Source organism: Rattus norvegicus, chromosome 7, assembly GCF_036323735.1.
Source record: "Rattus norvegicus strain BN/NHsdMcwi chromosome 7, GRCr8, whole genome shotgun sequence".
In the NCBI taxonomy this organism is placed as follows: domain Eukaryota; kingdom Metazoa; phylum Chordata; class Mammalia; order Rodentia; family Muridae; genus Rattus; species Rattus norvegicus.
The window spans coordinates 91,316,662-91,330,522 of NC_086025.1; the positions used below are offsets into that span (position 1 = coordinate 91,316,662).

Consider the following 13,861-nt stretch of genomic DNA (forward strand, 5'->3'; position numbering starts at 1 on the left):
GCTGGGCCAGGGAAAGTGGAGGCGCAGGAGGCGGAGACCGACGGACGTGGCGCCACCGAATTCGGACGAGCTAGGTAGCGATCACAAGAGAAACTTCCCCTTCCGGTGGCCACGGGCCACGTGACCAGAAGTGCCCCCCGCGGCTTAAAGGGCCAGAGCTGTCTTTTGAAGCGCCGTACCCGGTCTCGACATCCTGGGGTGGGGCCAAGCAGGAGAGGCGGGACGACGACGCCTTCACGTCTAGTGGGAAACAGTGGTTGCCCAGAGCAACGGCCAGTACTGCCAGCAAATGGGGAAGCTACATGCTCTTCACCACGTTCTCGCCCGGGTTGTAATCTGAGTAGTGCCTCTTGAAGAGTATTTATTTAAAGGGAAAGGAGTCGGTAGTTTGGATAGTTCCTCATTTAGTCACATCAACAATTTGTTCACAACTTCAGGCAGGTTTCTAGACACTGGGGATGCAAGTGCGGCTGTCAGCATGGTCGTGGTACCTGGACTTTGCAGTCTCAAGGTAAACAGAAAAACAAATGAGAAATCAAGACAAATTTCAGAGGATACAGACGGTGGGGGGGGAAAGGACGGTTTGGGCAGGGAGGAAGGTAGAGTGACAGCGGAGAACTGGAAAATCTTGAGACCGCATTTAATACTGGACATAATCTGGTTCATTGGGGAGCTTTAAATTAGAAACCGATGAAGATGGTTGTTTTAAACAATCGATGGTAAGATAAATGATTTCACTAGAACTTCTGTTTTGGAACTACAGTTTAGGATCAGTAAAGCTGTCCGTAAAGAACACGGGTGTAAACTGACCTGTAGTGAACAAAGTGTTTGAACTTACTGCAATAAAAGAGATTGCTCAGCAAAGAAAACTGGACCCATTTCACTAAACAAAATCCAAAATCATTATTATTGGATGGTGGAAAGAGAGGAACTGTTGGCCAAACTAGAAGAGGCAGTGCATTGTAAACTCAGAGCAGAGGAGAGCTGATTACCATCAGGTCTGGACCTAAGAAAACAAACAGACTCAGTGTTCACATATCAGGGGAAAAAAAATTCCTCAAACTTAAAAAAATGTGGAATTGGGGATCTGAAAAAAATTATTATTTTACTTTGTAAAGGAATTGAAAGTCTTAGGTCCAAGTGGCCCACAGGATAGGGTCCACATGCATTTCCAGATAGTTTCTAGTATTCCATTATTTCAAAGGACTTTGGTCACTACCCTTTCGAGTCTTAAGAAATGCACATTTTACAGAATAGAAAAATACTAAATATTTCTCAGTTTAATGAGAGGATACAAAAGTTAGGGTCCGTAAGAATATCAAGTATAGAAAGTCTATAAGAAACATCTTCATACATAGCCAGGAGAGTTCAAATGGCCTCTTTCTATCCGCTGGCACTGACATTTTAACCAAGGTATGAGGAATAAGAAACTGGTTATCCACCATGGCTATGGAAAGTTCCACCCACGAGCTCAGCAATATGTGTGCAAAAGAAAAGAACAAAAAAAAATATCGTGAAGCCCAATCCAGACTGTGCTCCTAGATTCACAGAGCAAGTGGTCTGGATTGAGTGTTGGCATTAGAGACACTGTCCTTTATATTGTGACAAACCACTTCTTAGCAATACCATGCTGTGAAAGTCACTTCGCTTCTCTTTGGTGTCTTTGCCTTTAGAAGGAGCTGGGAACTGGGCTGCAGAAATGGCCTAGTTGGAAAAGCTCCTCAAGTTATGGCATCCACATAAAAGCCCAGGAAGGAGTCCAAGGTTGGTGTGGTGGGACAGGCCTGCAACCCCACACTCAGGAAGCTTGAGAGCAAGAGTTCCGGGCCACTCCGAACTGCATAGCAAGAGTCTGTCAAAAATGCAAAAGGATAAAAGAAGAGGAGGAGGAATAGGAGGAGGCAGAGGCTGGGGAGATGGCTCAGGAGTTAAGATCACTTTCTGCCCTGAAGAGGACTTGGGTCCTCTTCCCCTCACCCACATGGTAGCTCACAGACATCCATAATTTTGGTTCCAAAGGATCTGCTCCCACCTCAGTTCTGCAGGCACCAGGTACAGACACATACCATGCACATACATGTGTGCAGGCAAAGCACTCATGTACATAAAAATCATTTTTAAATGACTTTTTGAGACAAGGTTTCTCTATGTAGTCTTGGCTTTTCTGGAACTTGTTCTGTAGATCAGACTGGCCTCAAGCTCACAGAGGTCTGCCTACCTCTGCCTCCCAAGTGCTGAGATTAAAGGCATTGCACCATCATGCCTGGCTTAAATTTTTTTAAAGAAACAAAACTCCATTTCCTATCATTTCTCTCATACAAAAACTGAAATTAGAAAAAATTGGAGAGAGGCCAACAGTCTGGCTAGAGCTGAAGCTCTGTATTGTACTGCTCCCTGACGCTGACAGGCAGGGGGCTAGTGACTCAGAGAGTGTGTTACCACCGTCATCTAGGAGCACTGTCCTAGGGAGATGCCTGAAACTTGAAAGCATAGTTCTTTAAGCAGTTCGCAGCCTATGGAATTGTTGGCAATATGTAATTAATCCTGTGTCGACTGACAGGCCGGCCGGCCCCACCTTCCAAATGAAGATGCTATGGTAACAATCATGACAAATCACTGGCTTTCCCAGCAGAACCAGTCCTGTCTTTCAGTCACAGCTATGGGAACCGTCCAAACTTTGACACTCTAGGAGATAAAGAGACTGCCTCACAATGTACACAGTATTTATTTATTATTCTTGATGTCTTTGTAGTGTACACACATACTAACACATCCTTGTATGCATACATGCGTTATAAAGTCAGTCTGTTAAAAAGCAGTTCCATTCCTTCTTCTGTTCTGGGCTGTTTGTGTGGTGTGGACAATTCACTAAGCTGATTCACAAACACACACACACCCGGCACCCCCAAAAGATTCGTCTTACCTGGTGCCTACACTGAGTTTGCTTGAAGAGCCTACCAGGTTCTACACTTCCACTTTGCATATGTTATCTTGCTTAACATATTAATACCCATAGATGAGTACTGTAATTATGCAAACTGGAAAGCAGGGAGAGTCCTCAGAGTCACATCAAATGTTGAGATCACAGTTGTCACCAAATCCATAGAGTTGGGCAAAGCAACTCTCCCTCATAATTCCAGCCATTGAGAGGTTGAAGCAGAAGGATTCTGTGTGAGTTAGCCTGGGCTACAGGGTGAAAACGAACCTCAAAATCTAAAAGTGCCAAGTTTGATAGTCTGGGTTGGATATCTGGAACCCCATACACTAGAAGTAGAGAATACCTACCTACCTGTTGTCTTTTGGCACTGTTTGTCACATGTGTGTCATGGCAGACACACACACACACACACACACACACACACACACACACACACACACACACACACGTGTGTACTCATTGACAGACACATACGCACACATGCAAACACAAATTTTTAAGAATTAAATACAAAATTGAAAAATCCACTTAAATCTGGCTACAGAGCCCTTTTTCTGTTTTGTCATGACTGTGCCTTGCCTGTGTGACAAATGGAAAGACTATAAAGTCCAAAGCCTCTGGTGAGTACCAGTTGGGTTCTGCTTGGCAAAAGGAGAACAGGAGGCATTCAGTGTTTAACAGATGCATAGGCCAGACCGCCTGAACAAAGGAGTGTATGTAGAAAGTATTGGGAAGAAAGTAATTTCTAAGCTAAGTCTGGCAGTACACGCTGTAATTCCAGTCCTCAGGATGCTGAGACAGGAGGATCACAAGTGTGAGGACAGCCTGGGTTATATAGTGAAACTCTGTCTCAAAGGGAGGGGAAGAAAAAAAGTAGGGCATGTTGGTGTAAGTGTTTAATCACAGCACTAAGAGGCAGAGAATTCTCTGCGAATTTGAAGTCAGCCAGGTTTGTGTATCAGGTTCCAGACCAGACAGGGCTGCACAGTAAGACCCTGTTTCAAAGAAGAAGAAAAAACAAACAAGAAAAACAAAAGCAAACAGAAAACAAGCTTAACATTTGACTTAAACAATTCCTACAAATACAAAGAATCAAAATAACATCAATTCAAGCAATAATTACAGATATTTAACGACCCATAGCTTACATTCAGAAATAGAGCAAGATTCCTCTCTAAAAGGGACATTTAGTGGGGTGATGAATAAGAGCTGGATGACTGCCAATTATGATGTACCTGTTCTAACTGCTTAAATCTATGCCAAGAAGTGAAGCTTTTTGCAGTAGCACAAAAAAAAAAAAAAAATAGAGCAAGAATTACCAGTACTCTTCTGGTATGTACTGGGAAAGTTCTATGTGTATTGGAAGTGACTTCTGTCTGAATCAAAAACTGTTTAAATGTGAGGTGGATTTGAATGCAGAGGGCTCTTTTCTATGGGCCTTGAATTTATTAATTATGATATGGAGGTTCTATTGGAATTAAGATACAAAGCCCTTTGAAACGACATAAAGAAGCCCTTCAGGTGGAAGTTGGAAACACATTTGGAGAAGGAAGCATTGGAAAGAGCCCTGACCTTTGCACAGACTTGGTTGGTGTCTCTTCCCACCATCACCAAGAAACAGCAAAATGGAAGCAAGAGTGTGCTTTTTTGTTGTTTAAAATGATAGGGGTGAGAGAATTTGTTTGGAGTGTATTTAGAATTCCAATGCTCGAGAAGCTGTAGCAGACGAGCCTGGACTACATTGTGAGACCCCACCTCAAAAAAAATGATAAGGGAAGATGTTTATTGGGAAGTATTAAAAGAAGGTTTGGCAGAGGAGGAGAATTTCCAAGAAGAGAGGAATAGCAAAATTTGTATTATCATGTGGGTAACTGTGTGTGCGTGTGTGTGTGTGTGTGTGTGTGTGTGTGTGTGTGTGTGTGTGTGTGTGTTTGTCTCTATGTATTTATCTGTGTGTATCTGTATCTCTGTATGTGTATGTATCTATCTGTGTATGTGTGTGTCTCTGTGTGTGTGTGTTTATCTCTGTGTGTTTATCTCTGTATGATCTGAGACTATTTTCCAAACTTTGAAACTTATCTCCCAATGCTATGAATGGCTCTATAATGAACATCTTCATTATATCTGTATATACATTTTCCCACAGTAATAACTTTTTACTCACAGCTAACATTCATTGAGTGTGTAAATTTGATTGGCATTGACCTATGTCCCTTACATGTATAATTTCAATAAGTCTTCACAATAACCAGGTAATTTTATTTTATTTATAAATGCAGAAGGAGCCCAGCAATGGTGGTGAACTCCTTTAATCCCAGCACTTGGAAGGCAGAAGCAGCTTCCAAGCTCCTCGAGACCCTCAATCCCAAGTCCCACAGCTCAAATCCATCACCCTGTCTCAAAAACATCAACAAAAACCTGATATAGCTGTTTGTTTGCTATCAAGAGCTTATGTAATACTTAAGCCATGATCTACTAAAGCCAATGGTGGTACACATTCACTTGTTTATTTAACAATGTTTTGTTCAAAGTGTGCTGTGTACTAATCTCTGAGTTCGAGGCCAGCCTGGTCTAGAGATCTAATTCCAGAACAGCCGGGGCTACACAAAGAAACCCTGTCTAGAAAAATAAAAAATAACAATATAATAAATAGTAATAATTCAATAAGTAAATAGTAAATTCAGTAGGAGCGGCAGAGAAATCGCATAACAGTTTGGTGTGATGCACAACCAGAGTCACAAGGGTCAAGAGGATGAGACGAGACTGACTTTGAGTTTAAGCTACTGGAGGATATACAGCACATTCAAGGCTAGCCTATACTACACGCAGAGTGGAGCCCTGTGGATGGAGCAGAGGAAGGTAGGGCCACTTTATGTTTAGACAACGTGATGCTGATATGGATATCCAACAGTGCCAAGAGGGAACGCCAAACATCAGGGGTTATGAGTCAGTACAGAATGGCCGCCGCCACATATCTGGGGATTCCAGAGGTAAGCTTGTCACCTTTGCCTTCACTCCTTAAGACAATAATTAATTAATTAATAACGCAGTGAAGATGTTCTGCCTCCATCTCCACACATTTTCTTAAACCTTCCAGCTCCTCGAGACCCTCAATCCCAAGTCCCACAGCTCAAATCCATCACCCTGTCTCAAAAAACATCAACAAAAACCTGATATAGCTGATTGTTTGCTATCAAGAGCTTATGTAATACTTAAGCCATGATCTACTAAAGCCAATGGTGGTACACATTCACTTGTTTATTTAACAATGTTTTGTTCAAAGTGTGCTGTGTACCAAGCACTCCTCCAGCTAGTTAACCCTTGCCGGTTACCTCCGCCCCTTTGGAGCTTACTTTCCACAGCAGGCAGAGAGGCCATTGAAAGGCACAAGCAATGTGTAATAGGTGAGGAGCTGAATAATGCTGAGGAAAAGACCAACAGGAGGAAGCTTGTGCTGGTCAGGAAAGGCCTCAGTGAGACCTCTAGAGCCACGGAGGGGCTCTAGATGGTTAAACAACAGACTGGATATTTGGTGGGGAGGTGTACTGGCTAGTTTTGTGTGTCAACTTGACCCAAGCTGGAGTTGTCACAGAGAAAGGAACCTCCCTTGAGAAAATACCTTCATGAGATCCAGCTGTAAGGCATTTCCTCAGTTAGTAATCTAAGGGGAAGGGTCCATTGTGGGTGGTGTCATCCCTGGGCTGGTAGTCCTGGGTTCCATAAGAAAGCAAGCTGAACAAGCCAGGGGAAACAAGCCAGTAAGCAGCATCTTTCCGTGTCTTCTGCATCCACTTCTGCCTCCAGGCTCCTACCATGCGTGAGTTCCCATTCTGACTTCCTTTGTGATGAACAGCAATGTGGAAGTGTACGCTGAATAAACCCTTTCCTCCCCAATTTGCTTCTTGGTCATGATGTTTTGTGCAAGAATAGAAACCCTGACTAAGACAGAAGGGGAAGCTGATGCACTAGGGAGATAGAAAGACCTGTAAGGCATCAGAGAAGGCCCTTAACATGACCAATGTGGCCAAGCACATGAGGAGAGGGAGTAAGAGTCAGGAAGAGCCATGTAGATAGCTCCACAAAAGCATGATATAGATGGATGGATGGATGGATGGATGGATGGATGGATGGATGGACGGACGGACGGACGGACAGACAGACAGATGAAAACTCTGGACATTAGAAACAAAACTGTAACAGTATAAAAAAATACTGTACAAGGAATCAAATATAAGGTAATGTAATGTTGTATTATTTGTAATTGCAACATACTCCACAGAAATGAAATGTGTATATGTAGGAGATAATTGGTCAAACAGACAGTCATATTTGTAAACAAAGAATGAGGGGCACACTATTTTTATGAGTACTTGTGACTGCCAACATCCCTGGGCAAGAGAACGAAGGATGTGAATTACAATATAAAACAGGAGTTTTCAAACAGAGAAGCAGAGGAAAAAAAAGAGTATGTGCCCAGACCAACTTTTTAAAGGGACACAGCTTTCACAGTACTGGAAGGTGCGGTGCAGCTGCTGGTGAGGGAAAGAAGTCACCAGGGTCTCACCCAGCTGTGACCTCTGTGCACTGCAGTGACTAGGGTGGTAAGAGATTGCACCTGGATGTGATAGTGGCAAGACTGTCCAGGGAGTAGCCAACTGTTTCTGACTGGATTTAATGTCCACTCCACAGGAAGAAACACAAGCCTGGTGCTAAGATCTGGCCAAGAATTCCTGTATATATATATAACACTAGTCTGTCTAACTAGAAAACAAGCTCTATGCAAATGAACTTTGTTTCATTCACTACTACAGTCCAATGAGCAGCTCCTTTTCACAGTAGCAGCTCAATGAGCAACTATTAACTGATGAATGGTTATCACCCCATTCAATCAAAGCAGAGCACAGGAAACCTTTGTATCCTAAGAAATCAAACTGTTCAAGGAGAGAGGAAAGAGTAGTGCAAAGAATGTCAGAGAGTTAGGGGGAAATAAGGTCACCAGAGATTTAGTGAACAGAACAAGCCCAGACTCCTTTAGTCACAGGACGTTATTGCTGTTGATGTGCAAACGTTCATATGCCTGACTGGCAAGGCATCTGAGTCCAAAATGCTACATCTGTCGTGTTTGTTTGAAGGCAATCCAAATAGGCTGAGTGCACATTTCGAGAGCTTAGGGATAATTTTACATTTTGTTCATGCTGTCAAAAGCAATAGGGGAAATGTGCTGGAAAGAGGAAGTGTACATACTCAACAGTCAGTGCTGTGCCTGTGTGAGGTTGCAACCCATGGTGTCTCAGAGGGGTTGCAGTTTGATTTGGTTTGCTCTTTGTGAGGCTGTGACCTATGCACTGGGGCCACCGCTCAGTCAGTAGCATCCTTGGGCCACCACAACATCTTTCCCCAGTTATGACAACTGATGTGTTGCAGGTCTTCTCAATACCCTGTGAGTAGATGGGGTAAAATCACCCCTATGAGAAGCTTGCGGTTATGTGTGACACTGATGATGCTTATCTACCCCCTCTTCCTTTTGTAGCTGTATACTTACTCCAGAACACACACACACACACACACACACACACACACACACACACACGCCCCTAAGACTGTAAGGGTCCATGATTTGCTGAAGAATGATACCCCAGACTCAAATAGTATATAAATGCAGAGTGTTTTATTCTGTAGAAGTCCAGCACGCTGGGGTCTCCCATTACCAAGACAGAGACAATCAAGTGAGTTCCCAGGCTCTATTTAGAGCACATTAAAGTTCTGGGGTAGATGAACTTTATCTTACCCTATCTCTAGGCATTCCAGAGCCATTGCCAGGGTGTAGAGGCTGGAAACCGTTGTGAAGAAATCCCAGGTAGGTGGCCTTCTCTTGCTCTATCTCTAGGTATTCTGGAACCATTATCAGAGTGTAAAGGCTGGATCTGGGGTTTCTCTATTAGTAATTAACTTGCCTGTGCTTGCCTGGACTTGCCCAGTTCTTAGGCCTAGTCTCCTTACCTGCCAAGGCTGCCTGGAACTAGCCTAGCCTTCTCAAGACAACCCCCCACCCAATACAAGATGATTCATTTCTCTGCATACTCCTTCCAGATGTCCCTCTGGGACTTCCTGCTGACATCTGTGAAAAACTATTATACAAAGAACTTCTAACAAGTTGTTTCTTAGCCAGGCCTGGTGGTTCACATGGGTAATCCTAGTACTTAGGGTGAAGGCACGAGAAACACCCGGAGCTCAAGAGCCTCAGGGATATAGAATAAGAGTCAGGCTCAAAGAAAATGCCTCCAGGATTCCTGCACTTACACAGTTCCTTCCTGTATCAGTTGTGGACTTGAGGACACGCTTCTGTGCCATTCCTATTGTAATGTCCCTCACTTAGAAGCCAGAGTCATACAAAATGGTGAAAGACCCCCATGAAGAGAGAGAGGAGGGATAGAAATGGGTGGGTGAGAAACTATCCCAGATGTTCTAACCCCATCTGAGCTACAAACTAAATGCAACCATGAATGACCAAAGCTGTACCACGTAGACCAGAAGTGTTTGACTGAGGAGAGATACACAAAAGTGTGAGAAATAGGAAATCACTGTTTTTACGACAGTACATTTTGAGGTGGTCTGTTAGACACTAGAAGACAGCTGAATAAAATGACTAAATGGCCAAGTGAGTGAGCTGTGCGCTATCTGAAGTGGCATCAACAAGCTATGACACTCTCTCAGGGATGCCCTGAGTCAATGACTAAACACAGCTGTTACTAAAAACTAAGTAACAAGCTCTCGTTAAAATATAAGTTTAAGATGTAACAAATATGTCTTAGTTTTTAATGCCACATTTTATCATCTGTTAGCTTGTGGTTTTCTATGTCTGACAAACCTTTATTGAAGCTCAACTCTTTAGTCGGGGAGGCCTTTTGGTAGCTTGAAATTGGTCAAGGCAGGAGTATTTACACCACAGAATTGCCAGAATATAAATGCCACAGTTGGGTCTTTTTTTTTTCTTTAGCCCAGCAAGCCAGCTGCTAAACATTTATATGGCACCCTTTTGAGCAGGACTTCCCTAATGCCCATCACCCACACGCATGCCACACACTGTTCTGAATCTCATAGTTCCAGGGTAAGGTACCATTATTATCCTGATTTTTTTTTTTTTTGGTTCTTTTTTTCGGAGCTGGGGACCGAACCCAGGGCCTTGCGCTTCCTAGGCAAGCGCTCTACCACTGAGCTAAATCCCCAACCCCCTTATTATCCTGATTTTTACAGATAAAGTAATCAAGACACAGAGACATTAAATTCTTTGCCCAAAGTAAGAGTCCTTATAAACTTTGGATTCAAAGAACACAGGTAGAGTCCCATGTCTGAGTTTCTAATCCATATTTTCCAAATAATTACTAAAAGAGATGATCACTCTAAGCGTGTTGGTAGACGAACAGATGAGATACTGAATGAGAGGTTTCTACTTAATGTAAACACAAGACTCCATGGTATTTAAAATAAAAGAGCAAGTGATTTTTTTTTTTTGAAACCAGAACATTTATTTTATGACCGATTGAAATCCTCCAGATGATCTGGATGCTACAACAGCTGCCCTCTTGGGTTTAGGTGTTGTTCCTTCACGGAATCCATGTCTGAATCTGCAGCTGACAATCTCTAGGTGCCTCACCCGAGCAGTCCCGGTAGTGTTTGGTCTCTTGACCTTGGCAGCCCAGTTATACTTCCTCTGGTGCTTGGCAGGGTAGCCACGTTTGCCACAGGTCGACTTCTGAAGGTCGTAGGCCTTAGAGCCACAGCAGCGGCACGGCGTGTGCGCGTCTTACTGAGACGCTTTCCAAAGGATGACGCTCCTTCATCATCTTGATTCTACCGTCAAGGCCAAAGAGACGGGAAGAGCCCTAGTGAATTTTTTAAAAGTCCTAAAGAAAAGAAAAATGGTGGAGCCACAGATGCCAGTCAGTGTAAGTCCTATTGGGCGCGCTTACCCTCACTCCTCTGCACAGGGTTCTCTGCAGGGTTAGTTAGGTAGTCTGAGCGGCTGGCGTTGGACATTCCTAAAAAAGACAGTACTTCTAATGTCTGTCGATTTGATCAAATACTTCACTGGATACTCTCTCACTTTCCTCACTAGTGTGTACAGCACTTCCCAAACTCACCAGTACATAAAAACAACAAAAATGAGCCCGGGAGAGAGCGCAGTCTATAAAGTACTTCACTTGCAAGCATGTTGACCTGCTTTCAATCCCCAGGACCCACACGAAAAGCTGACACGGTGATACGTGCTTGTAATCTCAGACCTGGGGAGCGTCAGGCCAAAGAGAGATCCCACATTGAAGAACAGGGTGAACAGTACTGGAGGAGCAATACTTGAGATTGACCTCTCCCCTTCAAGTACATGCACAAGAGAGCATACGCACACGCCCGAACACACGCCCGCACACCCGGACACGGACACAGACGAGGACACGGACACCTCGCTCATAGTTCATCAAAAATAAACTGGGGGGTTGGGGATTTAGCTCAGTGGTAGAGCGTTTGCGTAGCAAGTGCAAGGCCCTGGGTTCGGTCCCCAGCTCCGAAAAAAAAAAAAAAAAAAAAGAATAAACTGAGTTTTACCACTGAAGAAGGCTACATGGAAAAAGAGAGATCCTGAATAGCAGTTGAGATGTGACAACATTGGAGAAGAAGGGTTAGAAACAGCTTTCTTCTAGGTCATCTTTGCGTGGGTGGATGGCTTCTCTGTGTACTCTCCTCCGACTGGGGCACTAGAGCAGTTTCCTGGATAATTAACACTTACCTCAGTCAAAGTATCTTCTTTCCTTACAGCAATTACAGGAGCTTTACTCGTGGTTTACTAGCGTCCTGTTGTGCTTGATTGATGGCTTGCCCTCTGAGCCTGCAGATGCTGTTAGAAGCCTGTGAATCAGGTTAATTATTCCATGCCGTAGGAAATATTCCCAACATCCTCTTTGAAGCCATCGGCCAGGTCTTCAGGTAGAGCTGGTAATACAATGTTGAAGGTTTAGCCTCGACTGAGAGCATTTTCCTGAGCTGCTATACTAATGTCCCCAATAGCACGGTTAAGGCTCCTTTTTCTGTCTATCCTTTAAAAAACCATTCGCCAATACTGGGGAATCATAAAATCATATCTCCCACAAGATGGAGTATTATGCAGTGTGACTAAGAACCGAGTCTTAGACTGGCCTGGCCTTTCAGGACAGCTTTAAGTATGACAGAGGCTGCTAACTCTGTACCTTCCTCCTCTCTCCAGCTCTGTGAAGAGCAGAAATTACAGGCACAGCCCATTCTCTTATGGAATAGAAAACTTCACCCTTCCTTGAGGTCTTTTTAAACACCCCAATCTAAACTAAGCACGGTGGCACACGGCTTTAATCCCAGCACTCCAGAGACAGGGACTGGCAGATTGAGGCCAGTCTGGTCTACAGAGCAAGATCAAGGGCAGCCAGGGCTACTCATAGAAACTCTGCTTTGAAAACCAAACTAAACCAAGAAACAACAAAGAGAAGAGGAAAAAAAAAAAAAAACCCAATCTATGTCAGCAGTCGTCTTCTCGTACGTGGACACGGACTTGCTGCCTGTCACAATCAGCAGCTCGTTTCTGTCCCATCCTGGGATATCGTACACTTTCAGCTGTAAGTGCCAAATCCTTTGCATTCTACATGAAATGCCGCTCTTGCTTGCTTTCATGCATGTTTTATGAGAACACCTAGGCATAAATATTCAATCTCTCTCTCTCTGTTTCTGACTCATATGAAAGAAGTGGGGGAAGTGGCCCATGTCCTGATTTGCCTAGAGTGGCTTCTGCCTCTCTTGTCCCTCTCACAAGGTCACAGAGCTGAGTCATCAGTGGAATGGAAAACATTGCCTGGGTTTGCATTAGCTGGCAGCGCCACACAGACTTTGTCCTGATGAAACAGAACGGCTTCTTTCGAAATGTCAGCCTTCCTACACAATGTATCAGTGTCAGACAGCTTGCCGTGACTTGTTCAGTGACTGCCCTGGCCAACTCCAAATCCATTGGTTCTCATTGGAAATGACAGCCCCTTCCCTCCCCAACCTCAAATTCAAACTTCTTTCTTTTAATTTTGTGCACATGTGTAGGTGTGCACAGGACGTATGCACATGTATGTGTGTGTTCTTTTCACATGCATGAGTGTGTGTGTGGTGTGTGTATATGTGAGCCATAGTGTGTGCATGTAGGCCAGAGGACAACCTCTCAGGTGTCAGTCTTTGCCTTCTACCTTGTTTGGGACAAACTGTTCTTACTGCTCCCTGTACGTGTTTTGGTTACTCTCTTGTCTCCACTCCCATCTCACCACAGCAGTGCAGCAATTACAACTCACACCAGCATGCTCAGCTTCTGGTTTGGTTTGGGGCATCCAAACATGGGTGCTCACACTTGGATAGCAAAAGGTTTACCAGCTGGCCGGTCTGCCCAGTCCAACCCTTAAATTCTTTTAAGTAGCCCTCTCACCTCACCCTCCCCCCAATTTAGTTTGTTTTCTTTTTTAAATTCAGGGTTTTTTTTTAAAGATATATTTGCTGTATGTGAGTACACTGCTACTGTCCTTAGACACACCAGAAGAGGGCATCAGATCCCATTATAGAGGGGAAAGAGATGGAGTTGAGGGTTTATGGGAGGACTAGAGTGCTGGCTGGGTAGGTACGTTTTTACTCATGGGTGTGTAGGCAAGGCTTACTGGCCATGGAGACCCTGGGATCTGCCTGTCTCTACTTCCCCGGCACCAGGATTATAAATGTGTAGCACCATGCCCAACTCAGCACAGCAAGCCCATTACCAGTTGAGCCATCCCCCCAGTTCCATAGGAAAAGGTTTCCTAAAGATGGTTCCCAAAACTCCCTCCAAGTGTGAGTATGGTTGAGGGGTCGTGGCTCTGAAATCCCACTCCATCCACT

At 44.1% G+C, this 13,861-nt stretch overlaps 1 protein-coding gene, 1 long non-coding RNA gene and 1 pseudogene across 5 annotated transcripts in view; 1 reads left to right on the plus strand and 2 right to left on the minus strand.

Moving 5' to 3' along the window:
* The first annotated feature begins 243 nt into the window (after positions 1 to 243).
* The window catches only part of Tbc1d31 (TBC1 domain family, member 31), a 79,530-nt gene continuing 65,912 nt past the window's right edge, over positions 244 to 13,861 (plus strand). For 2 of the 4 annotated variants that reach the window (XM_063263257.1, XM_039078791.2), the window contains exon 1: positions 8,738 to 8,795. Coding sequence is in view for 1 of the 4 variants with exons in the window: in XM_039078789.2 (XP_038934717.1) it covers positions 459 to 511 (53 nt within the window). In the remaining 3 variants the exon portion in view is untranslated. Of the gene's footprint in view, positions 512 to 8,737; positions 8,796 to 13,861 lie in introns of those variants that run through there. The other 2 variants (XM_063263256.1, XM_039078789.2) reach the window with 2 other exon arrangements.
* Positions 10,439 to 10,786, minus strand: Rpl37a-ps14 (ribosomal protein L37A, pseudogene 14; annotated as a pseudogene).
* LOC134479907 (uncharacterized) lies at positions 10,849 to 13,367 on the minus strand. Its single transcript, XR_010053799.1, has 3 exons — positions 12,501 to 13,367; positions 11,721 to 11,923; positions 10,849 to 10,977 (listed from the first exon to the last, which is right to left on the minus strand). It is a non-coding gene; the product is annotated as an uncharacterized LOC134479907 (long non-coding RNA).